Genomic DNA, 27,969 nt, shown 5'->3' with positions numbered 1-27,969 from the left:
GATCCATAAAGGCATTTTTACACATTATTTCACCCAGTAATGTTTTCTGTGAATCCTTCCCATTGAGTTCACAGTATTTTATGATCAAATAACTAATACAACGTTCTGTTAACGTGGTGTAATTCTCTCGGGACCAGGGTGGAGAGCAAGGTTGGCTGCAGTGAGAGAAAGACAGAATGAGAAGAGTTAGGGATCAGATCTACTAAGCTGGAGGAAAGCATGGACGGCCTGTCGAATTTTATAGACAAGTAGAGGAAGCTGAATATATCAGATACTATTCCCAGAGAGGTCCATTCCGGGAGGTAAAACAAGGGATTGAGGGTTGTCTTAAGATGTGGATAGACTGTCAAGAATATGTGGCCAGATGGGCAGGCCAAGGATGTCAACATGGGAGAGAATTGACCTGTAGCAGCCTCCGTAACAGGCTCCTAGGACTTAGCTTACGGTACTCCTAGGACTCAAGGTTGGGTACCAGTCTCTCCAGGAGAACTAAGGAAAACCATAGAGGCTTCTCTGGGATGTTCCCAGTGAAATGTTACCTAGAGAGTGATTGAGGCCCTGGAAAGGCGATAACTAACCACTTAGGAAGGCGAGAAGAAGCCCTTGGACACAGGGTAGACATGCACTGCCAATTATTATGATTTTTCTTGCTGTTGGTCAACCAAATGCCATGCAAGATCCAAACAGTTCCTCGTAAGTTACCCTCTGCCGTCTTACAGGTGGTCTGGATCATAGCCGTCAGTGTTTCTGAACACAGATGGGGTAAGGGACGCAGAATTGGTGTTCTCCAGGATGATGCTTTAGGCATCTGACCCTTACTCTTCTCCTTCTGCCTCAGGCTCACTGCAATCAGACAACCTTGCCCAATCATCCTAGTCCCAAAAGGTTATGTGGGATAAACAGGAAAGTCTCCTTAGACCCCAGAGTGTCATGAACACAATAGAAGGGTTCACAGAAAACATTACTGATGAGATCATTTGTTTTAGAAGGTCTGGGTTCCTCTCAATGTGAAAAAAAATAAAATAAAATATACCTTGTTGTCGAAGCTAAGAATAATCAACAAAGGGCACGCCACCATCGTGTGTCCCATCACCTCTGTGCTGTCCTGTTATACACGAAGCCCCCTCGTTCCCCTCAGGGCCTCTTCACACCACTCCTTTTTAAACCTTTGCTGTTGTTTCTCCTCTTTTAACTGCCCTGGGGTTTTCACGGTCAAGTAATGCCATAAGTTAGTGAAGGGCCGGAGAGAAAAAGGAAGTTCATTGGCGGCCATTGACCTTATGAGGAATGTGTAGAGTCCTCCAAGCCTGAGGGGATACTTGTATGAAGCAGCGCTTGCACAGAAAGGCCGTTTGCGGGGGTTGAAACAACCCTTAGATGGTAACCCTCCAGACACAGGCTCCATCTGGAAAGGGGCTTCTTCAGGGGTTTAGTGGGCAGACACATAGTTGTAAGCACAGCCTTGGAGTGAAGATACAACAGAAGGTTAACTGAAGATCTGCCTCAGATCTACCCTGAAACCCTTTATAGATATGCCACCAAATGGCTCCCAAACTACGGGACTTTACAGTCCAGTGTGATTAAGGTTAGAGATAAGACCAGAAGCCTTACATGCCCCCAATCCATGTGTGGGCTTTTCCTGTCTGCTGAGATCTTGCTGAGTATGTAGGATAAGTGTGTACAGGCATTCACACTAAATGCATGTACCCTGGCCCCTTGGGGTGGCGCATACAGTGTGATCCCAGCAACTGGAAGGTGGAGACAGGAAGATGGGGAGCTTAAGCGGAAGCATCAGGCTCACAGTGAGTCTGAGGCCAGGCAGAGCTACATAAACACAATGGCCTGTTGAATGGTTTCAGCAACGTCTCTTCTCTTTCCTCCTCCAGTTTCTCCTCTCTCCACGGGCGTCATGATTACACTAACAGAGTTGAAATGCTTAGCGGATGCCCAGTCATCCTACCACATACTGAAGCCGTGGTGGGACGTCTTCTGGTATTACCTCACCCTCATCATGCTGTTGGTGGCTGTGCTGGCCGGAGCCCTGCAGCTTACGCAGAGCAGGGTTCTGTGCTGTCTTCCCTGCAAGGTGGAATTTGACAATCACTGCGCTGTGCCTTGGGACCTCCTGAAAGCCAGTGAGAACACGTCTTCTAACTCAGGCCTGCCACTCCCGCTGCCGCTCCGGATCCAGAACGACCTCCACCGACAGCAGTACTCCTACATCGACGCCGTCTGCTACGAGAAACAGCTCCATTGGTTCGCTAAGTTTTTCCCCTATCTGGTGCTTCTGCACACTCTAATCTTTGCAGCCTGCAGCAACTTCTGGCTTCACTACCCCAGCACCAGCTCCAGGCTGGAGCACTTTGTGTCCATCCTCCACAAGTGCTTCGATTCTCCATGGACCACTCGCGCCCTGTCAGAGACAGTGGCCGAACAGTCAGTGAGGCCCCTGAAACTCTCCAAGTCCAAAACCTTGCTCTCAACCTCAGGGGGCTCTGCCGACATCGACGCCAGCAAGCAGTCATTGCCCTACCCACAGCCAGGCTTGGAGTCACCTGGCATAGAAAGCCCAACTTCTAGCGTCCTGGACAAGAAGGAGGGTGAACAAGCCAAAGCCATCTTCGAAAAAGTGAAGAGGTTTCGCCTGCATGTGGAGCAGAGGGACATCATCTACCGGGTGTACCTGAAGCAGATAATCGTCAAAGTCATTCTGTTTGTTCTCATTATAACTTACGTCCCGTATTTTCTCAGCTACATAACTCTGGAAATCGACTGCTCGATCGACGTGCAGGCATTCACAGGCTATAAGCGCTACCAGTGCGTCTACTCCTTGGCAGAGATCTTTAAGGTGTTGGCTTCATTTTATGTCATTTTGGTGATGCTTTATGGTCTCACGTCGTCCTATAGCCTGTGGTGGATGTTGAGGAGTTCCTTGAAGCAGTACTCCTTTGAGGCTCTCAGAGAGAAAAGCAACTACAGCGATATCCCTGATGTCAAGAACGACTTCGCCTTCATCCTCCATCTGGCCGACCAGTACGACCCCCTGTACTCCAAGCGCTTCTCCATCTTCCTGTCGGAGGTCAGTGAGAACAAACTGAAGCAGATCAACCTCAACAACGAGTGGACCGTGGAGAAACTGAAGAGCAAGCTTGTGAAAAACTCCCAGGACAAGGTCGAGCTGCATCTCTTCATGCTCAACGGTCTTCCAGATAACGTCTTCGAGTTAACAGACATGGAAGTGCTGAGCCTGGAGCTCATCCCCGAGGTCAAGCTGCCCGCCGCCGCCTCTCAGCTTGTCAACCTCAGGGAGCTCCGTGTGTACCACTCGTCCTTGGTGGTCGACCATCCCGCCCTGGCCTTTCTTGAGGAGAACTTAAAAATCCTCCGCCTGAAATTTACCGAGATGGGAAAGATCCCACGCTGGGTGTTCCACCTGAAGAACCTCAAGGAACTGTACCTGTCAGGCTGTGTCCTCCCGGAGCAGCTGAGCTCCATGCAGCCGGAGGGCTTCCAGGATCTGAAGAACCTGAGGACCCTCTACTTGAAGAGCAGCCTGTCCCGGATCCCTCAGGTGGTGACAGACCTGCTGCCCTCCCTGCAGAAGCTGTCCCTCGATAACGAGGGGAGCAAACTGGTCGTGCTGAACAACCTGAAGAAGATGGTCAATCTGAAAAGCCTGGAGCTCCTCAGCTGCGACCTGGAGCGCATCCCCCACTCCATTTTCAGCCTGAACAACCTGCACGAGTTGGACCTGAAGGAAAACAACCTCAAGACGGTGGAGGAGATCATCAGCTTCCAGCATCTCCCGAGCCTCTCCTGCCTGAAGCTCTGGCACAATAACATCGCTTACATCCCCGCACAGATCGGAGCGCTGTCCAACCTGGAGCAACTCTACCTGGGTCACAACAACATCGAGAGCCTGCCCTTGCAGCTTTTTCTATGCACCAAACTACACTACTTGGATCTAAGCTATAACCATCTGACCTTCATTCCCGAGGAAATCCAGTACCTGACCAACCTGCAGTACTTCGCCGTGACCAACAATAACGTAAGTAAATCTCTTCTTCCTTTCGCCAGCCAGTAGGAGGCTGCGTCGAGCAGGGAAACTGGTGGATGGGCATCTGTGCTAAGCAATTCTCCCAACTGAGCCTCGTCCCGTCGCCTGTGATCGTTGTAAATTACCCAAGCCCTGAGCATCAGATCCTCATCCCACAGGAATCTGTGAACAAAGAACAGCTCAATGGGTGTTCTGTTTATTCCCTTCCCATTTCCTGCACAAATATCGCTGCTAAAGCATTTAAACTCATTCATGAGTGGTACCAGAGCTGACTTTTGTTTGGGAAGATCTTGAGTATTTAGAAAGTTGGTAAATTAGAAAACTTTAGGTAAATGTTTTTATTTCACCAAAAACAACTCTTTAAACCAGTGGTACCATGAGTTACCCACAAATTCTTTTTGTTACACGGTAAGAAAAAAAAAAATGCTTGTTGTCTGCATGTGTATCTAAAAAAGCAATTCGCAATGAAAGGCCTGGCTTCACAATGTGAGACTCAGGGCTGCCTGGAGTCTTTCTCCAGCACCCAGGCTAAAACACGAACCACCCTCATTTGCAGCAGTTAAGGAAGGGAGCTCGTGCTGCCCTTTTCAAACACTGAGACACAGCTGTGAAAGAAGTGCGACCAGCCTGTCGTAAATGGGAAGTACCTCAGAGCACGAGGGTTACAATTACAGTTGGAGCAATTCAGACTAGCGGTATACACGAGAGTTACCCAAAAGGCCTGTTAAAATACGCATTGCATGACAGACCTCTGCTGGTACACGCATGCACATTTACACAACACACACACACACACACACACACACACACACACGCGCGCGCACGCATACATTCTCGCACCGTATTTTGTTTTACAAATTAAAAGAGTTGCAGGTACTAAACAGCCATTATGATTTGTGAGACATGATTAGGCAAATTAAGAAATTAAGACCATTGTTACTTTTGATGCTAAGTTTCTGGACCTCTTGGCCACGTCTGAAAGTGTTATCACGAGCAAAGGAGGATACATTACAGCATAAGAAAGTCTTAGCTTTCTAATAGGCCAAAGCAGAAGGGCATAGCATTGTGTGCTCGTCTTTGAAACCTGAGCAGGCCTATCGCTAAACACCCTGGGGTGAACATGATACCTGTAAATGGGTCAGGAACACTTCCCTCAGGGTCCAGAGACACTAAAGAGTAAAGAGTAAAGGGAGGGGGTGACCATCGAGGAGGACACTTCAGGGAGGTAGTTCCCCTGTTGTCCCCTACCACACCCCCATGTCCATGCACCCAGTAAAGTCTAATCAAAGGCGTGGGTCACAAAAGAAAGATGTTTGGTTGACTTGGCCGGGAAAGGGGCTTTCTTCCATGCCTGGCAACCTGAGTCCCAGGACCTTCATGGGGGAAGAAGAGAAAGAAATTTCTTACAGGTTGTCCCCAGACCATGACACTAGTGTGGCTCACATGCACCCACCCCCATAAATACAAACAGTAGGTAGGTAGGTAGGTAGGTAGGTAGGTAGGTAGGTAGGTAGGTAGGTAAGTAGGTAGATAGATAGATAGATAGATAGATAGATAGATAGATAGATAGATAGATATGATTGATAGGTAGATAGATGATCTATATTGGTAGGTAGGTAGGTAGGTAGGTAGGTAGGTAGACAGACAGACAGACAGACAGACAGAGGAGTTGAAAGGGTTTGCAACCCCATAAGAACAATAATACCAACCAACCAGAGCTCCACCACCATCCAAGGACTAAACCACCATCCAAAGAGTACACATGGACAGACCCATGGCTCCAGCTGCATATGTAGCAGAGGATGGCCTTGTTGGGGACCAATAGGAAAAGAAGCCCTTGGTCCTGCCAAGGCTGGACCTCCCAGTGTGGGAGAATGTCAGGGCGGGGAGGCAGGAAGAGGTAGGTGGTTGGGTGGGGGAAAGGGGATAACGTTTGAACTGTAAATAAAAAATATTCAATAAAAAATTTTTAAAAAGATACATAGGTAGATGAATGATAGGCGGATAGATAGATGATAGGTAGATAAGTAGATGGGTACATACATACATGCACACATACATATATAGGTAGATGTTTGAGATACATATAGGTAGATAAATAGATAGATGATAGATAGATAGGTAGATAGATAGATAGGACACTAAATTGGTGGGGAGGACTTGAGAAAAGGTGGTTCAGGTTCAGAGGGAGTGAGAAGAGGTGAGAGAACTTGGGAGAAGCTTTCATTAACAAATAGGAATTGTGAAGTGAGTAATTTTTTTTATAAAAATATCGTCATATAAAAGAAATTAGTTTGGCCTCACAGTGGGGAGTTGTGGAGAGGCAGAGAGAATATTGTTCAGTATTTGTGTTTAAATATTTTTACAAATGTCAGTGAATAGAGCAGCCAGGATAAGCCTCCTCATCTAGCCACACCTTCCCCGGGAAACTGAATGTGCATATTAAGAAGGCACTGACTTGGGGTGGAACCCGTCCAGATTGGTTTTTAGCCACTCAGTGAGATCATTGTTAAGGAAAGGTGGGGGTTCTCATTTCAGGGGGAGACACGAATATCAAAATACCATCTAATCCCGAAATTCTCGCAGTTCTGTCCGGGAAACAGATATTCGTGGAAATTATAAAGCAGGCATTCATAATGGGCATAAATATTATAATATGAGTAAGATGCCATTTTCTGAGAGCATCACATAGTATATCACTGGAAGGCAAAGTCTGCAAAAACAAACCTGGGGAATAGTCAAAATGAAAGGCAGGGAAGGGACCAGAGTGGAGATCACTCACAGCCTTATAATGCTAACAGTATGTTCATGTCCGTGCTAGGCCTGGACACCATTCTAGAAACTACAGTAGTAGTTGCCTACTACTTGCCTCCCACAAAAGAGGTTCCACATTGCTGCTGTTTCTCTGCAACAATGCCAGTCTTGAGCTCCAAATGTTAACATCAGATTCTCACTTCTTGAACACCGGTCTCTAGATGCGGGGGACCAGGAGACACAAGAATAGGATAGTGTCTGTTTCTCAAGCAGCAAGTGATCTGCTTTTCACCAAGCCAAGAGTAGAGTCCCCAAACCAAAGGAGTCCTCCAGGGCACAAGTGTTCATGGCAAAGCCCCCAGAGCCCTGCATAGGAGGGTAAGAGGGTTTGCATGAAAAACAGCCAGTGTTGTTTTCTTGAATCAATTTTCATCCCAGGATTCCTCGGTGCCTTTAGCATGTGACCACACGCTTTGCCTCTCCAAGAGGAGACTTGATTTACCACATGTATTTGAGCAAGATTCCTTTTTCTTCAGAACTTGTGGGAAGATTGAGCATCCCACAGAACACACCTTAATGAGTACTGTAAAGGGCTAACAGTCCCACATTGTCACACACCAATATAGATGAGCTTTGTGGTCCTCTATCCCAAGAGTCCGGCAGAACAGGGAGTTGATGGAATGGGATGTGCTCAGTATCTTCCTCGGAAGTCTCCGCACCGTGAATCCATTCCACTGCACATGTAGATGTCCTGCTCATCATTCAGGGCAGCATTCAGGGAGAGCTGCTCTCAAGTTGACCAAGTTTGCAGGTTACATGCTATAGTTGACATTACCTCACAGGGCTACATAAATCCTATCATAAATGTGAGGGAACAGGAAGAAGGGCAGACGCTCAGACGTGTGTGTCTGTTGAGGTAACATGTACATGATGTACCTATTCCCTTTCCCATCTTCATGTCTGCTTCTGTTGATTATTGAAAATAAGTTTTTGCCTGCCCTTGGGCGCTCTGAGCATTGCTCATTGATTACAAGTTCTTGAGGACTCTGGGGGGTCATTTATTTCTGATCCGGGACCCAGTAACTACGATTCTCCTGGTCACTGGCTTGTTCTCTTTCATCTATAAGTGCTTTCTCTTTAAGAATCACATCAGGAGTGTTCGCAACCAGTTTGTCCGCCCTCGCTTCAGGAGAGCGTGGTTGTTCACAGAGGTACTGGCCGTGGCTCCATTAAATTTACAAGCAGTGCTATCTATGCCTTCCCTCTGGAGCTGCAGCCGTGTCTTCTGAAGAAAGGGAACAGGATGTGAGTTCATGAATGTACTACCAGAGCCAGTCAAAACCGGTTTCACCTACTTCCTTTCTCCTTGTAGATCGAGATGCTACCAGACGGGCTGTTCCAGTGCAAGAAACTTCAGTGTCTACTCTTGGGAAGAAACAGCCTAACAGATTTGTCCCCTCTGGTTGGGGAGCTGTCAAACCTCACCCACCTGGAACTCATTGGCAACTACCTAGAGACACTGCCTGTGGAGCTGGAAGGGTGTCAGTCCCTGAAACGGAGCTGTCTGATTGTGGAGGACAGCTTGCTTAATTCTCTTCCGCTTCCTGTGACGGAGCGTTTGCAGACTTGCTTAGATAAATGTTAACCTAAAGATCAGACTCAAGGGGAAAAAAAAAAAAAAAAGCGATTCTAAAGCAGGGCCCCAGGAAAAGAGAACGAACTTTCCAAAGTTATAAAGATGAGAGACGGCCTGCAATTATGACACACCATAACCAAAAAATCTTACCAAATGATCCAGGGTCTGAATCAAGTAATAAAAAGATATCAACACTGGGGTTTTGTGAACAACCAATGTTTAAATTATTTGTGAGATGTAAAAAGTATACGTTGAGGGTGGATTGAGAGGCGTCGTCGTGGAAACCTTACCTTTCATGTTTTGTCTTCAGGACTCTGTTTCCACCACTCCCCCTGCCCCCTCAACCCATTACACGTTTGCATACATGTTTTCATGTGACCTTGTAACCTAATATTTAACTCCATGAAGACTCATCAGTATAAACTCCTTGATGTGTGCTCACCACTGGCTTAGATTTATATTGGTCTTTTTTTGTTGTTGTTTTTTTAAGCAGCGTGTATCACACTGGGCAGAATTCCATCTTGGCTGACTTCTCTGCTCCTTTCTCATTTCGTTGGCATCTTCATCTGGGTTTCTCTGATAGTCCTGGGATAGGGCTTACACTTGGCATTTGCCTAGAACGAGAGCCAGGATTTCTAGGACGTGTGATCTGCTGAGCAGCCTAAAAATCAATGCATTCTCGAAATGTCTTCTTGTGTCATCAAGGCCTTCTTTTACTATGTTAAGGATTTTTATATGAAATATAGAATATTTTCTACTGTATGATCTCAGATGCTACATCTGCGAGAATACTTTTTTTTTTTTTTGTAAGCAGTGAACATGTGCATCGTTGTGATAATTTAATGATTCTTGGTTTGGGCTGATTATGATTCCCGTGTTTGTATGCACTCTGCTCCAAAAACTTTTGTACTCTTGCAACTAATTATGGCAACCAATTTGGATGACAAAAGCCTTGTGTTTTGCTCCCTAACATCTTTGAGGGTTTCCTCATGAGAGGACAGGAGGGCCGCTGAATCACCTACCTCTCCTTGCTGCTGTCCAAGCATTTGGGTACAACCCCTCAGTTACTTTAAAACTGTGTTTGAGGGGAGAAGGCAAGATCTAGATTAGAAAAGTGACTGGAAAATACGTTGTAGAAATTTAGTAAGCATTAAGTAAGATGAAGGGGTCCCCCCCCCCATCTGCATGATCCCAAAATACTATTGTGATGGAAGCTGTCTATTCAGAACCTGAGCCCATTAAACTGACATCCATCTCATAGGCTGCCTTGTGACCTGAGATACGTCATGCTCCTCTTGACAGAGAGCTTTGTGTTTGGCCCTTTGTCATCATGCGTATTGCTGAATAAAACGGACTGGCTCGCTCACACTGGGGAAATAGACATTGTAGTGTGTTTTTCTCTCAAAGGTCTAGGCATTATGAACTCACCTCTTTTTGGGAATAGCTGTCAAATTATCCATTAACTGCATCTACAAAAAAACTGGAAACTACTATTTACGAGGCTCCTAAACACAGAGCTGTGGCATGTCATTTTCTCCTGCCTGTTCTAGAAAGATGAAAATGTCTCTCCTCTTAATATATGCCTGACATTTATAGAAGAGAATTACATGGAGGAAGCCTGAGTAGAGTTAGTTACAAAGACTATACCAAGGCCCTAAGCTGCCTAACACACTATGGATGGCAAGGGATAGACTAAAGAGACGTCTTAGCAAAGCTTGTCTTTGTTAGAATGTCCAAGTTCTCAGGGACCCAGGCATAACTGGCTCTCACTGGGGCCTCATGAGCAGGCCCTGGCTTAGCCAGGCTTCTCTTATTCTTACTGTTTTAATAATGTGAGTTGATGGTTGACATTTTCCAGTAAAATCATCATGTGGACCAATTTCAAAGGTGACGAATTGTCTGAAGTTTTGAACATAAATGTGAGCGAGAGGTTTCAATACTATCATCCATGCCTCATATGAAATAAAAAAAAAAAAAATCCACCCTAACCAGTTCAGACTTTCTAAGCCTCCCCTGATAAAGGAGAAATTCCCTGTGCCTTGTTTTCCAGTACATGCATCATTGGCTAACTGGTCTACCTCCTCAAAGCAGTTTCCTGGAAGGATCAATCATGAAGTGTGAACCGCTTTCAACACACAAGGCTGTCGTTACTGGTGGAAACCATATTGCTCTTGATACAACATTTTAAAGTGTCTTTTGTATTTAACACTGATGAATCATTGCTGAGGTAGCTTTTAAGTCTAACACTAAGACAACGAACAACACACCACCTGACAGACGAATCTGTGTAAACACTGGCTTTGCTAACATAACTGTCGATAGTCACCTAACTGAAGAAAATGAAACCTTTCATCATGAGATTAACGTCTCATGATAATATATTTTCCAAAAACTAAGTGTAAAGGATCAAAAACAAAATTTTGGCCTATACTAAAATAATATGGGTTCATTTGCATACACAAATACAGAGACATGCACATGCCTCATTTTTGCAAACTTCAGTTTTCAATATATTTTTTCCCAAAAATTGCAAGAGGTTATTATAGGTTAGCCTGAGGAGAACAACTTTTTTAATTCATTACTTTTAATCACGAAGAATTCAATTTCCATAAAATCAACTTTTAGTTTAAGAAGGTATCCAGTGTTCCCACAAAGGTGGAGTTTTCCCCTCATCTGCATCAGGGTGGATTTCTGTAGCATATTGATACTGAATTTCCATTTTAACCTTCTGTATAGTACCATATTTCTCTATTACTAATAAGCAGGTTGAATCATGGTATGTGAAATTGCTGGACTCAGTGATAAAGGCAACCTCTAATTTGTGTGCTACAGTGTGCTAAAGTGGTTTGTGCACATACCGTTATTCTTTGATCATGAAATGGTTCTGTCCATGTTTCATAATTCTGATATCATGTTGAATTAAAACAGCACATATTATTGATGGGTTCATTAGTCAACGCTTACTCTGTGGACTTGATACTATTTCCTTTCATTTTCAGCAAACCCATCCATCTTCGTAGTCACATAGCGCCCGCCCATCTGCGCACTGTGTTCTTGCCCTCACCCACCTCACTGAATCTGATGGACACTGTACAGTAGCTGTGTGTCCGTGCTGTAGTGTTGGCAGTAATACCTGAGCTTGGTCATCCCTGTTTATAAGAATCCAGCTTCTGGTCTCTGTTCTCATTAACTGCCTATTGCATTAGAATATGAAAAATAAAGGAGACTAGAGAGAGAGAAAGGAAGACTTATTTTGCATCCTGAAGGAAAATATATATATATTTAGACAGTGTAAACAAGCAACTGCTGCAGAACGTCCTGTGTGTAATAGTGTCTCGTGTGTCCCCATGTTCTGTGCTAAATCAGGGGAGGCTGCAGAACGGTTCCCTTCCTGTCTCTTGTCCATGGCTTCTACTTCCAGTGACAAACGTCTGCTATGTACCTTTTGCAATGGACTTTATAAACTGCATTCCCAAACCTTTTTTTTTTAAATGAGCAATTTCATCAACACTGAAGTATTAACAAATTACATGAGTCAGAGTACTGAGCTGAGATGGCTTCTAGTTGAGCTTAATTTCATATTTAAGTTTTGAATTTATCGCAAAATACATCCTAGCTGACAAGAACAATTACGAATGCCTTCTGCATGTTCGTTATTTCTAACAGACATGGTGCAATTTTTTTTAAATACAAAAGTATATAGGGTTGGAATGGATGCCTCTGCACTCATATCTGTTGTGTGTCAGTCTTTATATTAACGCTGTACGGTAAGACTTAAAATTCTAAGTTTCATTCTAAGTAAAGGATGGGCCAACCTTGAGTGGAGATACTTTGCTTTGTTAGCTCCCGGTGGAGGCTGGCATTTGATCTTTTATCTTTTACCATAAACTTGGAAATGTGTATCTGGAATGAATTACTAGAAAATGCACAATTATCTTCAATGTTTTTGGCCCTTGGATTGATTCAAACCCCTACGTTCGATAGATTTGGGTAAATTTTGCTGTTTTTAAAGTATCTTTTGTGTAAAGAGATTACATTTTTTTATAATAAATGGCAACTATGACAAATCGCTAGAAATCGACTGGCCCTGTTTCTGCCTTGTCCTTTCTGCTCAGCTTCCAACGCCAGCTGCCATCTCTTGCTTCTCTCACAGCTATCCCGTCATGTAATAACGGGATGCATTTCCGTGCCCTCATGTAAATCTCAGTCATTAGGTTTTCTGAATATGCAGTAATGGCCACAGAATAGCAAGCATTCAACTGAGGGTGGCTTGCACTGACGTATGAAGGGATTTGGAGAAGGAGCAGTCTTCTGATGATGAATCAACCCCCACTGCTCTCCCATTTCCTCTGGGAGTCTCAGGTGTAGATGCTCAAAAGCCAGCACTGCCCCCCTCTCTTCTTGGCGCCTGTCCCTTCATGTGCTGTTAATAGCAGTGCTGAGCAGTGTACCCAATAAATGAGATCTAAGGAACTCCAAAACAGACTTCTCAACAGGCTTAGTGGACAGGAGAGGAAACAGAATCACTATACGAAATACACATGTGAGAATTTGATGTTTGGAATCAAAGCTTTCCTAACTAAGCAGGTAAGACAATTGCTGTGAATGCATGAGGACCCAAGTGTGGGTTCACAACATCCAAGTAAAGTTGCGTGTGGTGGTCCGCATCTGTAATCCCATGCTCCTACAGCTAGACGGGGGAGGTGGAGGCAGGAGAATGCCCAGAAGCTCAAGGGCCCCCAACACCTGAGGTCCTCTAACCTTCACACACAAGCTGTTGTGTGAGTGCCTGCACTCACACACATGAACACAAACACACAAGCACTACCCTTTTCTCACTCTCACATAAGTGCATTCACACATACCAGAGCCCCAGTAGGCACCAGGGCTCACTCTGTGGGAATATGTGAATCTCAGAGTACAAAGGAAAGTAGTCTGGATCGTAGACTGTCTCTGGCCTCTGGGCTCCCCTAAGTCTGTAGGAATGGAAAACAGTCTAGAACAACAGTCATGGCTGCCACAGGCTTCCCCAGCCTTCTGGGAAGTGCTTAGGTGAATCAGGGCCAGCAGCCCCCAAGAGCCTGTAGTTCCTGGGGTTTCTTCATGGCAGTGTTTGCTTCCTCAGTCCAAGATGGCGCCTTAAGGATGTGGTGAGGGGCTTGACTGAGGAAGGGAGGCAGCGTGGGCTCCTCTGGGGTTGGATTTGAGTCTCTGGAGTGGCAGCTTTTGTTTGGTTTTTGCTTTCTTCCCTGGGATTTGTTCCCACTTGGTGACCCCTGGTCCTCCCAGTAGCCATAAGCCAAAAACGGATCAGAAGAAGAGACATTTTCAATGTGAAGTCTCCATCTGCCCCGTGCTGTTTCCTCAGCCCTTGATCAACAAGCTCTTCTATCTCTTGACGCATAAGCATGCGCTGAGACAGGCTTGTGACAGTGCCCATCAGAGGGCTCCAAACACACTATTTTTTACTCTCTGCCTCCCTCTGCTGCTGAGAGGAGAACATAGCCAATGTGGCTCCAGGGTTCTTCATTGGGAGAGCATGTGATTCATGCTACCTGACCTAACAGAGAAAACAGACTCCCCACTTTCTTTTAACCCCAAACCTCCCACTCCCTCACGACACTTTCACTGTTTCTGGCCTCAGTCTCAGCAACTCCATCTCACCTTAGCTGCACAAAGAATACACCATTCAGTGCTTCCTAGCACCGGGACAAGACTAGGTGTGAACCATGCGGGTTGTGAAGAATCTGTTGCCCAATTAAAAGAAACAGAAAAAGAGACATAGTTTGAATAGCCAACATAGATTTGGTAAAGAGGAAGGAAAACTGGTTTTCTCTGAATGAAACTCACAGGCTGTGATGTGCACTGTCCTCCCAAATATAGGAGCCAAGATGCCCACGGGGATTTGGGGGTCTAGGGAGAAAGAAACCTCACAGCTCTGTCTTTGTGTCTTCCATTCCCAACCGTCGAGTCAATCTCACCCCCATGGGGACACCGGCTGGTAGCTAGAACCTTGCCTCTTCTCCAAGCTCTCCACCTTCTTGGCCTAGCCACCTCCCTTCCAGATCACATTCCTACCTCTCTTCCCCTCGACACCCAGTGCTGATCAGCCTCACCCAGCCGTGTTCCCAGCTTCCACATCCTTACCCATGTCTGAATCCCATCTCCAACAACATTAAGTAGATACTGGTCCGAAGAGGACACATTGCTTTGTCTTAGCAAGATTAACATTTTCACCAGGTTCTCTTCCTGGAAGGTAGTTAGTTTCCTGCCACGTGTTAAAATCTGAAAGAAGCGTTTACTCAGTGTGCGGAATGGGACCCGAGCCAATTTCCATTTCTTGTAAATCTGTTAACCTACAGAACTGCAGTTGAAAGCCGGAGGTAACTGGCCCCATATCCCCAATTATTCTAATGATACCCAGCCCTTTTGCAGATTAGCAACCCTAGGCAACTGTCCAAAGGTACTAACGCCTAGTTTGGCTTGGCCTGGCACGTGGTGCCTTGTACTTGGCCACAACAGCTTCCTTCTCCACAGGAGTTAGCAGGCGACTAATTAAAAGGCGATTTCACTCTTGAAATGCCTCACAGGTGTTAGAGAGTGAAATAGAAAGGCTTCCCTCCCAGAGTTACTCAACTGCACCACTAGGGGGTATCAAATGCCGCCTGTGTAAAAGGAGGTGCTTCCCCCATCTTTCCTCCAAATGGTTTGGTGTCACACACCTCTACCTCGGTGTGGCCACGGTAATGCATAGAGGTCTCAGACCCTTTGAAGGCCAGCGGTTGCCAATCAACGTAGTCTTTTCGCAGTGGACTGAGCCTTTCTTAGACAGCTGCTCTGTGCAAGGGAAAAGCTCTCAGTCTTTCTTCCGTTTCTATATCCTGGTTTCTGTCTTTTGAGATGGGGAGTCACCCTCTAAGCTAGCTCTGCAGATACAGAACTCGACTGCAAGAAAGCACCATGGAGAGATCCCCAAGAGAAGGTCAGTGGTTTGAGAGCGATCACAATCCAATGTGGCAATCACATTGCCTGAGTGAGTGCCTCTCACAGGTGGCTGGTGGAAGAGGCAGTGTTGCACACGCGTGTGCACACGCACACACACACACACACACACACACACACACACACGTGCTGAGTACACCCGACAAGCATGCACTCCGCCAAAGCCTTGTGTCTGGAAGAGCCTAGATCAGCACCCACATTTCCTGCCTAGCCGGGCCCAGTGTGCTCCCTAACAAGCCAGACCCCATTTCGGTTTCAAACCCACCTTTATGAGAACTGCCTCCTGTGCACAGGGCATCTCCAACTTAGGACCTGTTCCCATTTCACACACAAGCAACCCAGCTCTCGAAGGCATCTTCAGTGGCCGCCATTACTGAGAATGTCCAGAGGCTCTCCCACGAGCTTCATGAGTGCCATTGATGCTTACAGCGTTAGTGGGCAGGGATTCCACTTAGCAAGTGAGAAACTCGTTCAGGCAATGTGATTGCTACATCGGATGTTAGATTTTACATAAAGTCAATAAACGCAGCTGGGTTTAAGCTAGAGACCAAATCTTGCACCAAATCTCTACCTTTTATAGACTCTGACACTGCCAAAGTCACACACATCTAAGAAGTTTTTGGAGGTTTGAGTACTGTAATGCCCTTTCTAATATTAGGGAACTAAATGAATATTCTGGAAAATACTCGGTATGCAAGTGCGTGCCAGCACACACACACATTTTAAACACATTTTGGTATAAATATGTCATCCAATTACTGTTTTTAAACTGCCTATGTCAAAGCACACATAGCTCTCATTAGAGGGATGGTGAATTCCACTGGGCAATGTAGCCTAGGGCCCCTATCTATTGAAGAGTCGTTAGCACTGTGGTCTTGCTTCCCGTTGCTGAGGGAGCTCACAGTTTGTGTTTTATTGGAGACGAAGTTACAGATTTAGCCCCTGCAAACCCTGATTTATTATAGGAAAATGCTGGCAGGCATCTCAGACTTGCAAAATGAATTCCTCACACAGTTCTGCTACACCACCCTCTGCTACGGACTTAGCTCCTTGGAGCCTGAGGACGAGGAGGGATGGGTTTCGCTGAGCATATTCAACTCGTTGTGTTTCAGATTAGAAACTGTGGCCCAACTTTGCCTCTGGCTGACTACACTGCTGAGTACAGAGACAGGGGGTGCCCAAACGCTCACACCCTCGGCCCCCGCGGCCCTGTGGCCTGGCTCTCTTGGTTTTCCCTGTGTTCATCAAATTGCTTAAGGCATGGTAGCATGTGAGGCCACCACACATCAAGTAGCTCAGCTGCCTCCAAGGCTCGCTCACACCAAGGGACAGCCGTCACACAAACTGTTTTCCTGCTGGAAGATAAAGAAAGCGGCCCTTTTCCCTGCGTTCACTCTTCTGGTAAAGATGGATGTCGGAGAGGATATTACATTCTTGCAAAGCTGGAAACGATCCGAATGGATCAGGTATTGTATCAGATAATCAGAATGGGCCAATGACTGGGATAGGCCTGGAGAAAAGCGACAACCTTCCTGAAGTGAAACGTGACTGGAGAGGGGCGGATCTGACTGTGCGTAACCCCTGTGCCATGTGACCTAGTGAGTCTGTGGACCTGCTATTGCCTAAGCTGCCTGCTGGGGGAGTAGGCAGCGTGGTCAAGGGCTACGCCTGAGTGGCTTTCTTTAGCGCTTCCACGTCACTCATTTCTTTTCCCGGCCTTTGACATGATTCACTTTCCTGACACGAGCACAGCTTTTCACTGAACTCGAAGCGTCAGAAGTGAGGGAGCGGAGAATCACCTTAAGAGACTGTTCTGCAGGGCATCCCATCAGAGAGCCAGGCGCGCAGTAAAGACAGGGCGCACGGGAGCAGGACTAGTGGGGCTGGCCAGGCGACATGATACTGAAGAGACAGTTCTCAGGAAGTCTTTAGCTTGTGCAGGTGAACAGAACTTAGAGCTGCTCTGCTCTCTCTGGTGTTAATATGGAAGGTGGAAAATGGCTGCCACCCAGCCCAGGGTCCGCCCAGAGACAGATTCCTGGAGCTCGAAGTTCTTGGCGTTTTATTCTAAAACTCTGGGCATAAGTATCAAATTGGCCATGTGGCAAGGCAAGTGTAGGCTGGGAGTGCCACAGAGGGTAAGCTTCTGCCTGGACAAAGGCCATACCCTCCCCTGCCAGGTTCCTAGAGAAAGCTAAGCACCATTGGGCTTTTTGCTATGCAGAGGACTTCCTGAAGTGCATGTCCTCTGTGTTCTGGGGTCCAAGTTGGGCTGATTGGGTCCTAGGTCTAGACTTCACTACACCTAGAAAAAGTAAGCCCTCTGTCTTCAATAGAGCTGGGCTATCCTGTGTTCCAGTAATGGTTACAAAATCATTTTCAACTTAAGGAGCTCTAGAACATCCTGGGAGGTGGGCCTCTGGGCATGCCCATGGGGAATGCCCTTGTCGAGGTTCATTGATTTGGGGAGATTCACCCACTTCAGGAGCGGGGGCACACTAATCCACGGGCCGAGATCCTTGACTGTATGAAGGGCGAAAAAGAGCTGAACTCAAGCGTTTGTGGCTTTCTTCCTCATGACTGTGGACCACTGACTGCTTCAAGTGCCTGCAGCCATGATGGTCTGTTGCCATGACGACCTGAGCAGCCCCTGAAACTGTTAGTCAATAAGAGCCTCGGCTTCCTTGAGTCAATTCTATCGGGATCCTTCATGGCAGCAACCCAGAAAGAAGAAACTCAGACAGGAAGCCTGGAGGATGTTTGTCTCTGCGGTGACATGGAGTTAGAGTCCTTCCCAACAATTACTCTTGTCACTTTCTATCTCAGCCTTGATCCCTCTTTTGGAGATGGAAACACTCTCCTACAAATCCTGAGTGCCTGCTGCCCCTCAGGTGCTTCTGTAGGGAGTGAGGGTACGGTGAGCAGGAGAGCGCAGCCCCAGCTCTGAGAGAACATGGATAAGAAGGGAAAAAGAATCTGGTGTCTGAACTTAGGTCTGTAAATCCTGGCGTTGCCCTGTGCCACTAGGATACAGAACACTGCGATGCTCTGTAGCCTGACAGTGGATGTCCTAACGTGGGAATAGGTCAAACTGTGGAGAAAGCTCAAAGGGTAAGGTGCTTGCCACCCAAGGACGCACCATAAGTCTGGTCACCTGAGTTTGACCCCTAAAACCCACGTAAAGATAGAAGGGGAGAACCAGCTCCACAAAGTTGTTCCCCAACCTCCGCATACAAGCTGTGGCAATACACACATACGTGAACATGTACACATAGTGACAATAAATCCATGCATTGTCCCTGAAGAAGCTTCTCCTAGGTTGCCATTCCGACTCCTCAAGCTGCTGTGAGTGGTCTTCCGGGCACGATCATGTTTCCAGAGTGAGTATTTCAAATATGCCCGCACAGCCCAGGGTAATTTTTCCGAACTCACTGCAAGTTTCCATCCATCTGAATAGTCTCCTTGCCTGAAGGCCAGGTTCCCATGTGCCCTCTATGATCCGTGTGGTTCTGGATACTGACGATGACCCAGCAAGACTTCCCACCCTGCCTCGCTTGCACAGCTGTCAATCTGACAGTTTCAATCTGGAGCTTGGGGCAGGAGATATCTGAAAGTGTCTGGATCCAAACTGAACTTTGAAATGCAGAGTTCTTAGCCATGCACTCAATAACATCCTGTTGCCTTGGGTTTAAAACCCTCTCTACGATAACTCCTTTGATTTGGCTCTTATTGGAACAATCTGCCCGATGCCATTTCTGTGCAACCTTCAGAACAAGATACGATCTTTTCTGAGTCAGCCAAGTGGAGTGGACCTTTCCAAGCGTCAAGAAACATCTGGCCTCTGTCTCCAGGGCCTGAAAAACAACAGGACTCTAACTTGAGTGCTGTGTAGGATACTAACTCTTGTAAAGGGCATGAAATCTTTTTTGAGGAATTAGAAGGTGGCTAAAATCCTGATAAATGTCAAACAGGATCTCCCCATCCTGCGTATCATTTTCCAAAGAGCACCCCCAAAGGCTGAGTTAGCTGAGCGGTTTAATGAGAACATAAACTGTTCCAAACACTGGTCAGATTGAATACACCTTGTACCATCTGTGTAGTCAGGTAGTTATTTAACCGTGATAATTCTTGGATATATAAAATAGAGGCGATACCAGCATCTTCCCTGACAATCATATTCCCTTGAAGGCCAGCACCGAGGACTCATGCTCATCTTTTGATGTTTCTGCTGCTAATAAGAGAGGTGGAACCACAAGAACACCGGGTTGGGGACCAGAAGCCCAGAGTGTGCATCCCAGAGTTGTCACTTAGTGTGGGATGCTAGGAGAGTCGTACGCTTCCCCGCTCAGCTGGAAACTAAAAGAGCTATCTCACAGATAACACCATGGGACTCAAGGAAGAAGATTGCCTAAATTTCCTTGGCCAGTGCTAAACTCTGCGAAAGATGGTTATTGGCCATCTTTCTGTGTTTGCGATCTCTGGAAATTTCCACGTTACAATTCTGACTCAAGTGTGAATGTTTGTGCTGGGAGGCAGGGCTTTGAAAGAGGTGAGTTAAGCTTGGGGGAGTCATAAGGAGGGGTCTGTGGCTTGAAACTAGCATCCCCAATAAACAATGACAGCCCTCACTAGCGGGAATCCAGGAGACAGGAGGAACTGAACTTGCTGGCACCTTGAACTTGTACTAGCTTCCCAGCCTCTGGAGTGGTCAGAGACAAATGTCAAGAGTACCACTTTCTATCACGGATGATGATGATGATGAAGAAGAAGGAGGAGGAGGAGGAGGAGGAGGAGGAGGAGGAGGAGGAGGAGGAGGAGGAGGAGGAGGAGGAGGAGGAGAGGAGGAGGAGAAGAGGAGGAGGAGAAGAGGAGAGAAGAGGAGAAGGAGGAGGAGGAAGAGGAGGAAAAAGAAGAGGAGGAGAGGAGGAGGAGGAAGAAGAGGAAGAGGAGGAGGAGGAAGATTTGGATGTATACATACTTTTTTTTTTTTGAGACAAAGCCTCACTATGTAGCCCTAGCCAGCTTAGAACCCAATTGTAGACCAGGCTGACCTCAACCTCAAAGAGACCCACTGCCTCGACTTTTTAAGAGCTGGGATTGAAGCTGTGCCCACCATGCCCAGCTTGCTCTTTATGTTGTAATCCAGTACTGAGCCTCTCCTTTATCTTTAAATGTGCGATGCTTATGAAGCCCTTTAACTACCAGACCTTGCATCAGGCAAGCCACAGCACAACTAAAGTGGTCAGAGTCGGAGCTGCCCCTCCCCTGCTCACCTCTCCCAGAGTCTGGTGTCAGCAGCCATTGTTCTTATTGTCTTGGAGACAAGGCCTCAGTTTTGTCCCTGATGGTCGCAGTTGATGACACAAAGGATAAAGCTGTGACCCTGAAAAGGATCCCCACCAAGTGAAGGACTCCTATGCAAACTTCTGTGCCCTTCTCCTGGTGTCCTTCTTCCTCCTCCCTTGCTCTCCCCAGCACAGGTTCCAAACACTACAACCCAGTTAGCAATGTCAGGAGGGTCAAAGCCAGGAGCCTGGTTCTGGGGAATGGCTTAGCCACCTATGCTCCCAGGGAAGAAAGAGACACATTCATTTCGGCCATTCACGCTGGAAAAAGGAAGAAGGGGTTCTTCCCTTTCGTTTAGTTTGAGACCCTTGCCTGTGGGATGATACTGACCGAGTTCAGATGACTCTCAGACACTCCCTCAACTAACTGATCATAACGGGGAATAACTCCCACACCCCTACAGGGAAAGAGAATCTTTTTTCCTTCACTACACTACAGCTCTGATGTGCCACAGTGAGTCTCAGGATTACATTCTATGAATCTCAGAAGAGACTTTGACCTTGGACTTTTAAATAAGCCCAGAGGGAGTGGCACTATTAAAAGGTGTGACTTTGTTGGAGTGGGTGTGGCCATGTTTGAGGAAATTAGGGGACAGGCTTTGAGGTTTCAAGAAACTCAAGCTAGGCCTGGAGACTCACTGTCCCTTCCTGCTGCCTGCAGATCCAGATGTAGAACTCTCGGCAACCTCTCCAGCACCGTGTCTGCCTGTGTCCTGCCATGCTTCCTGCTGTGATGATAATGGACTAAATTTTTGAGCTGTAGGCCAACCCCCAGCTAAAATGCTTTCCTTTGTAAGAGTTGTCATGGTCATGGTGTCTCTTCACAGCAGAAGGAACCCTTAGACAAGTTCCCATTTGGATTCGGACAACCCCTGGCTGCTAATGGTTGGTGTCTGATTTTACTAGTTTTGAGGCTTCAAGAAACTCTGGGCCACAGCTTGGGGGCCTACAGAGGGGGTGACAGTATCTCTTCCGGGAGGCTCTGAGGATCAGGTGAGTGATCACGAGTGAGAGCATTGGCCCTGTGCTCGGTGGTTAATGGAAGCTCAATATCGTGTCATGGTCACTGCCTGCTGCCTGCCTGCCTGCCGCCTGCCTGCCTGCCTGCCTGCCTGCCTGCCTGCCTGCCTGCCTGCCTGCCTGCCTGCCTGCCTGCCTGCCTGCCTGCCTGCCTGCTGCCTGCCTGCCTGCTGCCTGCCTGCCTGCCTGCCTGCCTGCTGCCTGCCTGCCTGCTGCCTGCCTGCCTGCCTGCCTGCCTGCCTGCCTGCCTGCCTGCCTGCCTGCCTGCCTGCCTGCCTGCTGCCTGCCTGCCTGCTGCCTGCCTGCCTGCCTGCCTGCCTGCCTGCCTGCCTGCCTGCTGCCTGCCTGCCTGCCTGCCTCCCTGCTGCCTGCCTGCCTGCCTGCCTGCCTGCCTGCCTGCCTGCTGCCTGCCTGCCTATCATCTATGTACCTGTCTATTTATCTGTCTGTGTATCTGCCTGCCTATCATCTATGTACCTATCTGCCTGCCTGCCTGCCTGCCTGCCTGCCTGCCTGCCTGCCTGCTGCCTGCCTGCCTGCCTGCCTGCCTGCCTGCCTGCTGCCTGCTGCCTGCCTGCCTGCCTGCCTGCCTGCCTGCCTGCCTGCCTGCCTGCCTGCCTGCCTGCTGCCTGCCTGCTGCCTGCTGCCTGCCTGCCTGCTGCCTGCCTGCCTGCCTGCCTGCCTGCCTGCCTGCCTGCCTGCCTGCTGCCTGCCTGCCTGCCTGCCTGCCTGCCTGCTGCCTGCCTGCCTGCCTGCCTGCCTGCCTGCCTGCCTGCCTGCTGCCTGCCTGCCTGCCTATCATCTATGTACCTATCTGCCTGCCTGCCTGCCTGCTGCCTGCCTGCTGCCTGCCTGCCTGCCTGCCTGCTGCCTGCCTGCCTGCCTGCTGCCTGCCTGCCTGCCTGCCTGCCTGCCTGCCTGCCTGCCTGCCTGCCTGCTGCCTGCCTGTGCCTGCTGCCTGCCTGCCTGCCTGCCTGCCTGCCTGCCTGCCTGCCTGCCTGCCTGCCTATCATCTATGTACCTATCTATTTATCTGTCTGTGTATCTGCCTGCCTATCTATCTACCTACCTATTTATCTGTCTGTCCATCTGTCTGTCTGTCTGTCTACCAATCTATGTACCTATCTATTTATCTGTCTATCTGCTTGCCTATCTATCTACCTACCTATTTGTCTGTCCATCTGTCCGTCCGTCCGTCTGTCTAAGTGTGTGTATGTGTGTGTGTGTTTTAGTACCCAGATGAGAAACACTCTAGTGTGTAAAAAAAATGAATACCACCCTTGCACTTGCACTTTACACACACACACACACACACACACACACACCCCTCATGACTGCCCGTGTTGATAACGTAGTTTTTCCTCACAATAACTATCAAGAATGCAAGCAGAGCCTGCACACCCAAGTCCCCACAGGGCGTGCCTGCCTCTTTACCAGGAAGCCACCAGCCACCTTGCTTGTCTGTCCTAGGGAGAACGTTCATCGAGACGGAGTGACAAAGGACACCGCCTCAGTCTCCTGCCAGAATAAAGCGTGGACGTCGAGTCCCCGGCAAATCAGAACATTGATTACATGCATCTCACCAATCGCAGTGCTGTGCCCCGGGCTGGCCAAAACACTGTGATTCCTCTTGTCTGCAAATGACGCATGGCCAGGATTTCCTCCCAGGAGGCCATGTAAGAGGGCCGTGCATGTGTGTGAGAGGAAGCAGCAGCAGCTTGAGGTCCTGGGGAGGCCAGTGGTGCTCAGGTTCCATTGTTTATTGCGGCTGTGTCATACGGCATCAAAGTCTGTGACAGTCTGATTCTGTGGATCCCAGTAATGGCTGCTTAGCATTGCTTTTGTTCTGTTTCCAGTTTGACTCAGATGTTTAGCAGCCCCAAGTTGGCACAAACACCCCCAGGGATGAAAAGAAAATACCTCCATTAGACTGCCCTTGACTCCTGTGCAAACCATAGGAAGTCTCCTAAGGTCCTGGGCCACCCATACGTCTGCCTGGCTGAGCTCAGTGAGGTTACCGTGACCCTTTTATACTCAACAATTCACCAGGTGATTCCCTGAATCCGAAGTTTTGTTAGAAGACACACTTCAAGAAGAACCAAGCAGACATAGAAAGCAAGAGGGCGCTGTGTTCCACAGCCTCGCCCGGTGGTCTTGGGGAGAAAACCCTCCTGGTGATAAGAATTCAGTCCATGCCAACTCTGAGCAGTTTGTGTCTGAATAGACTTGGGGTGGACACAAGACACTGGTAACGCCAGTTAGTAGTCATACTAGCTGGTAGGTACTAGAATCTATCGATCAGGTTGCCAGAGCAACAGAAAGCCCGTTTGCTAAAGGACCCCCCTGTCAGCAGTTGTCTGGCCCGCCCTTTCATTCTATTCAGATAGGAATCATGAATAGATCAGGAGAGGCTCCCCAACACTGTCCTGGGTAGCTTTGCAACCCTCACCCTCCGCTTATGACGAAAAGAACAGTGGCGGACAAATCCAAGCAGCAGACGGTCCCCTCTAGTCTGAGTGTGGCACTGCTGGTGGCATTGGCTACCAGGGCCTTCCTTCACTCCCACACTTACAAGAGCCCCAGCCTTGTGCAGGCACAGAAAGTGAGACTCCTTCGGCTCTCCTGGCTCTCCTTGGGGCTGGTGTTAGATGTCACCTCAGGCTAAGCTTCAGGTGCCCCAGGGCCTTGGCCTGAAGGGCTGGTAGCTCTCTGGAACTCTTCTGACCTAGGAGTGCAGTTTTTCTTCTCTGCCTCTTTGTGGCCCTCTATTCTTCTTCATCCCTGGCTTCCCTCTTTTGCCTACTCTTTACCTTTGCCATTGCTCCTTGCTTTTCTATGCACGGCCCCCCCTCACCCCGGAGCTTTTCATCTACTTCTGCTTGCTACCCAAGCTGTCACCGCTGCCAACATTTGCCACTGCTGCCTCTCCTGCAGCGGCTGTTCCGATTGTCAGAACTTCTGCCTGCATGATTGTGGCTCCCAGGATTACCACCGTTACCGCTACTGCTTTCTTGATCCCAGACCTCCCACTCTACAGCAACAGAGACGGGTAAGAGCACTGGAGAGAAGCTTTCCTACTGCCGATGCCACAACACCACAAGACGGGGTTTCCCAGCAGACCTCCGCGCAAGTGAAGGATTGCGTCTGTTCTGGACATGGCATTGCTTCCTTCCCACGGGTTATAATTCCTCTGCTAGACAAACAGGGCAGTGCCCCGCTCTGGGCCAGGTAAAATTGATGCCTGGCTTATGTCTGGAACATGCCGGAACAAGCCGGGGCTGCACTTCAGGAACTGTGCCTGAGCCGCCGCTGCGGTGGTCACGTGACCTCCTCAGAGCATCCGTGGGGTGCTTGAAACAGCCAGAGCTGGGAGCCAAGCAGACGGGCTTAACTGACAGTCCACTCAAGGTCTCCTGGGCTTCAAAGAGGGGTTTGGTAGCTCTGAATTAGTGAGTCCTAGCACCCCATCTCCAACATCGTTGCTAATTTACAGGGGGAAAATGATCGTAAAAGAGATTGCTTGAAATAATGACTTATCACAAACATTAACAAAGATTAAATAGCATTGGCCGTTGCTTTAACTGCACTTCCTGTACCCCAGGAAGGACAGATTATTCTAATTTGGCTCATCCTCAGGACCCCAGAGTCTGAGTTCATCAGCCACAGATCTTCACTGGCCCTCAATAAAGAGGGCTTTTAATTGGGATTTTTCTTAGCATATAGGTTATGGGTTAAATCATTGGCCACATTAAAAATCTCAGCCGGCTTCTTCTGCTGTTAGTTTATACTTTGGTCAGTTTGAGCAAGAGTTCTAACACTTTAATCCCTGGTCTTCATCCTAATCACACCTTGTTCTAAAGTATCTCAGAATTAACTGATCAACGTAAGTAGCAAGGATTCTCTTATCAGAAAAGCCCAAAGGTCTTAGCCACTAAGAACAATACCAAACATAATCTTTATAATAACATGCTTCCCCGCGAAGACTTAAAACCCACCAGGATTTTCCACTTCGGCTTTCTCCTTTAGTTGTGGGGAGTTGTCTTAACCAAGGAGGGTTGTTGATTGAGCAGCTACTGAGAACCAACGCTTTGGGTTATACACGCCGAGATAGTACTTTGGGAGGTAAGCCAGGCCATTGCATGGAGGGTAGGCAGAAGGAAGCTCAGCCGGGAGACCGCAGAGAAGGTACGAGATATGAACCGAGCAGCATGCAGCCCCGTGACCTAGATAAGGGAGCAGATGTGGGACCTGAAGGGGAGAGCTTGGGTAACAACAAATTCTAGCTGAGTTAGCTTTTCGTTTTTTCTGCTCTGGTTTAAAGATGAAGTGTCCCCCCCATGGGCTCATAGAGCCTTGATGGAAAACACACCCCTGGGGACAGACATTGATGCTTTATTGTCCCACTCTGTGGGTCTGCCTCACTGCCTCTGGGGTGTGTGAATGCTGCTCGCTCAGGCAGATGAAGCGCAGGACTGTATTTCATCCTCCAGGTGCCTGGTTCTCAGAACTCCAGCACCTGCTGGGGGCGGGAGAAAGCAGAATAAGATGGGGGGCCCAGCCCAGGTGAGCAGTAGAGCAGGCTGAGACTGAGGCTGGGGTTCCCAAACTCCCAGATACCCAGACTCCACTGGGAACTGCACCGAGTTGAGAAGGGGCAAGCGTCCGTCCGTGGGAGGGCGTGGGCGGGCAATGAGCCTCAGCGGAGGGGAAGGAGAATCTGGCTTAGTTTAGGGTGAGTGAGGTTAAGTGTCAGGTGTCCAGAGGCATCTTCTTCGGAAGACACACGGTGATTGAGAGAGTCCTTGCTTATCCAAACTGTTTATTCGTAGTGGAAAATGGATGCATACCAGGTACTCAGGGTGGTCCAGAGGTTAAATACCTTTTGCAGGAGGGAAAGTCCAGGAAGGGAAGATAATTGGTCAAACCCCTGGCCCATCAAGATACCTCATTAGCATGGAAACCTCTGGGCTGTACACTACGTGACCAGTTGCCATGGTCTTCTTAGTTGGGTGCCGTGGTCACGTACTCCAGGACCGGAAGAGAGCAGATCCAAATGCCTACCGTTCTCAATTATGAGATTTTCTGGAGTTTCTTAATCTGTGCGACCTGTCCGGTTCTCCTGTCTGGAGACACAGTTCCACTTGCCCCACACCCACTTCATGTGCGCGCTTTACTTCCTGAGTGTGGAGATAATGTGACAAGCCATCTTCTTCCTTATCCTGCCCTCCATACTGCCGTGCCTTCCTACCATGATGGACTGTATCCCTCAGAGCCATAGAGCAAAATAAATCCTCTCTCTTCCGCTGCTTTCGTCAGAGTATTTAATTATATTAGTCGGGGTTAGGATGGATAAAATCTATCACCACGATTCCACCCCCAAAGTTGGCCTCAAGTCCCCTCTAACCATGAGCCAAAAGTGAAACCCTTCATTAAACTGCTTTTGTCAGCTTTTCTGCTGCAATGACGAGGATTAACATGGCGGGAAGGTGATTCTCCTAAGCCCACAGAGTTTGGGAAGTCACTTACCTTAAAAACACACCACATGGGTTAAAACAAGGATAAATCCAAACACCATTAGGGAATGCCAATACCTTTCAACTGTTCAGCACCCACTAAGGTCAGAACACATTCGCAGTGGCTTCTCAAGACCCTCCAGGCTTTTCCCAGATTACAGAGAAAGTTCTGGCTCTATTCAGGAGGATGAAGTATCCACCAGGCTCTGTCAAAGCTGTTCAGCAAAGACCAGATAATCTCATGGTTTGCTGTGAAGGGATAGCAGGGGTTGTTCCCAGGATACCTGGTCCTCCTGTGTGAAATCTCTGGGTGCTATTTATCCTCTGTAGCCAGCATTACTAGACTAACAACATTGCCTGGAACTTTTTGTTTCACTTTGATTTTAGAAGTCATTTTAGGGTTTTACGGGTGGAGTAGCATGAAACCAGTGCTGCATACTGAACCATTTCCCTTGTCATCTCGAGCATTAGTCATCCAAGGTTTGTAACGCCCTTTCATTTTGAAGCACTCAGAAGTCCCCTAGTGTGACACACCTCCACCTTCACCTCTGTGCAAGAGATGGACAAGCAGCATTGTGATGTGAGCATTAAGCACTGTCACAATGCGCCCATCTGAGGGCTATGCAAATCTGGGCCATTTGA

General features: G+C 48.0%; 1 protein-coding gene across 6 annotated transcripts in view; it reads left to right on the top strand.

Moving 5' to 3' along the window:
• Lrrc8b (leucine rich repeat containing 8 VRAC subunit B) overlaps positions 1-12,524 on the top strand; it is a 66,376-nt gene extending 53,852 nt beyond the window's left edge. For 5 of the 6 annotated variants that reach the window (XM_063273044.1, XM_039091815.2, XM_039091813.2 and 2 more), the window contains 2 exons: positions 1,887-4,048; positions 8,184-8,659. In XM_063273044.1, coding sequence (XP_063129114.1) covers positions 1,910-4,048; positions 8,184-8,456 — 2,412 coding nt within the window. In that variant the 5' untranslated portion in view covers positions 1,887-1,909 and the 3' untranslated portion in view covers positions 8,457-8,659. Of the gene's footprint in view, positions 1-1,886; positions 4,049-8,183 lie in introns of all 6 variants that reach the window. The other variant, NM_001107204.3, reaches the window with a different exon arrangement.
• Positions 12,525-27,969: the final 15,445 nt, after the last annotated feature.

Source organism: Rattus norvegicus, chromosome 14, assembly GCF_036323735.1.
Source record: "Rattus norvegicus strain BN/NHsdMcwi chromosome 14, GRCr8, whole genome shotgun sequence".
Classification (NCBI taxonomy): Eukaryota; Metazoa; Chordata; class Mammalia; order Rodentia; family Muridae; genus Rattus; species Rattus norvegicus.
Note: the sequence above shows the minus strand (reverse complement) of the source record. Positions and strands in the feature narration are given on the sequence as shown.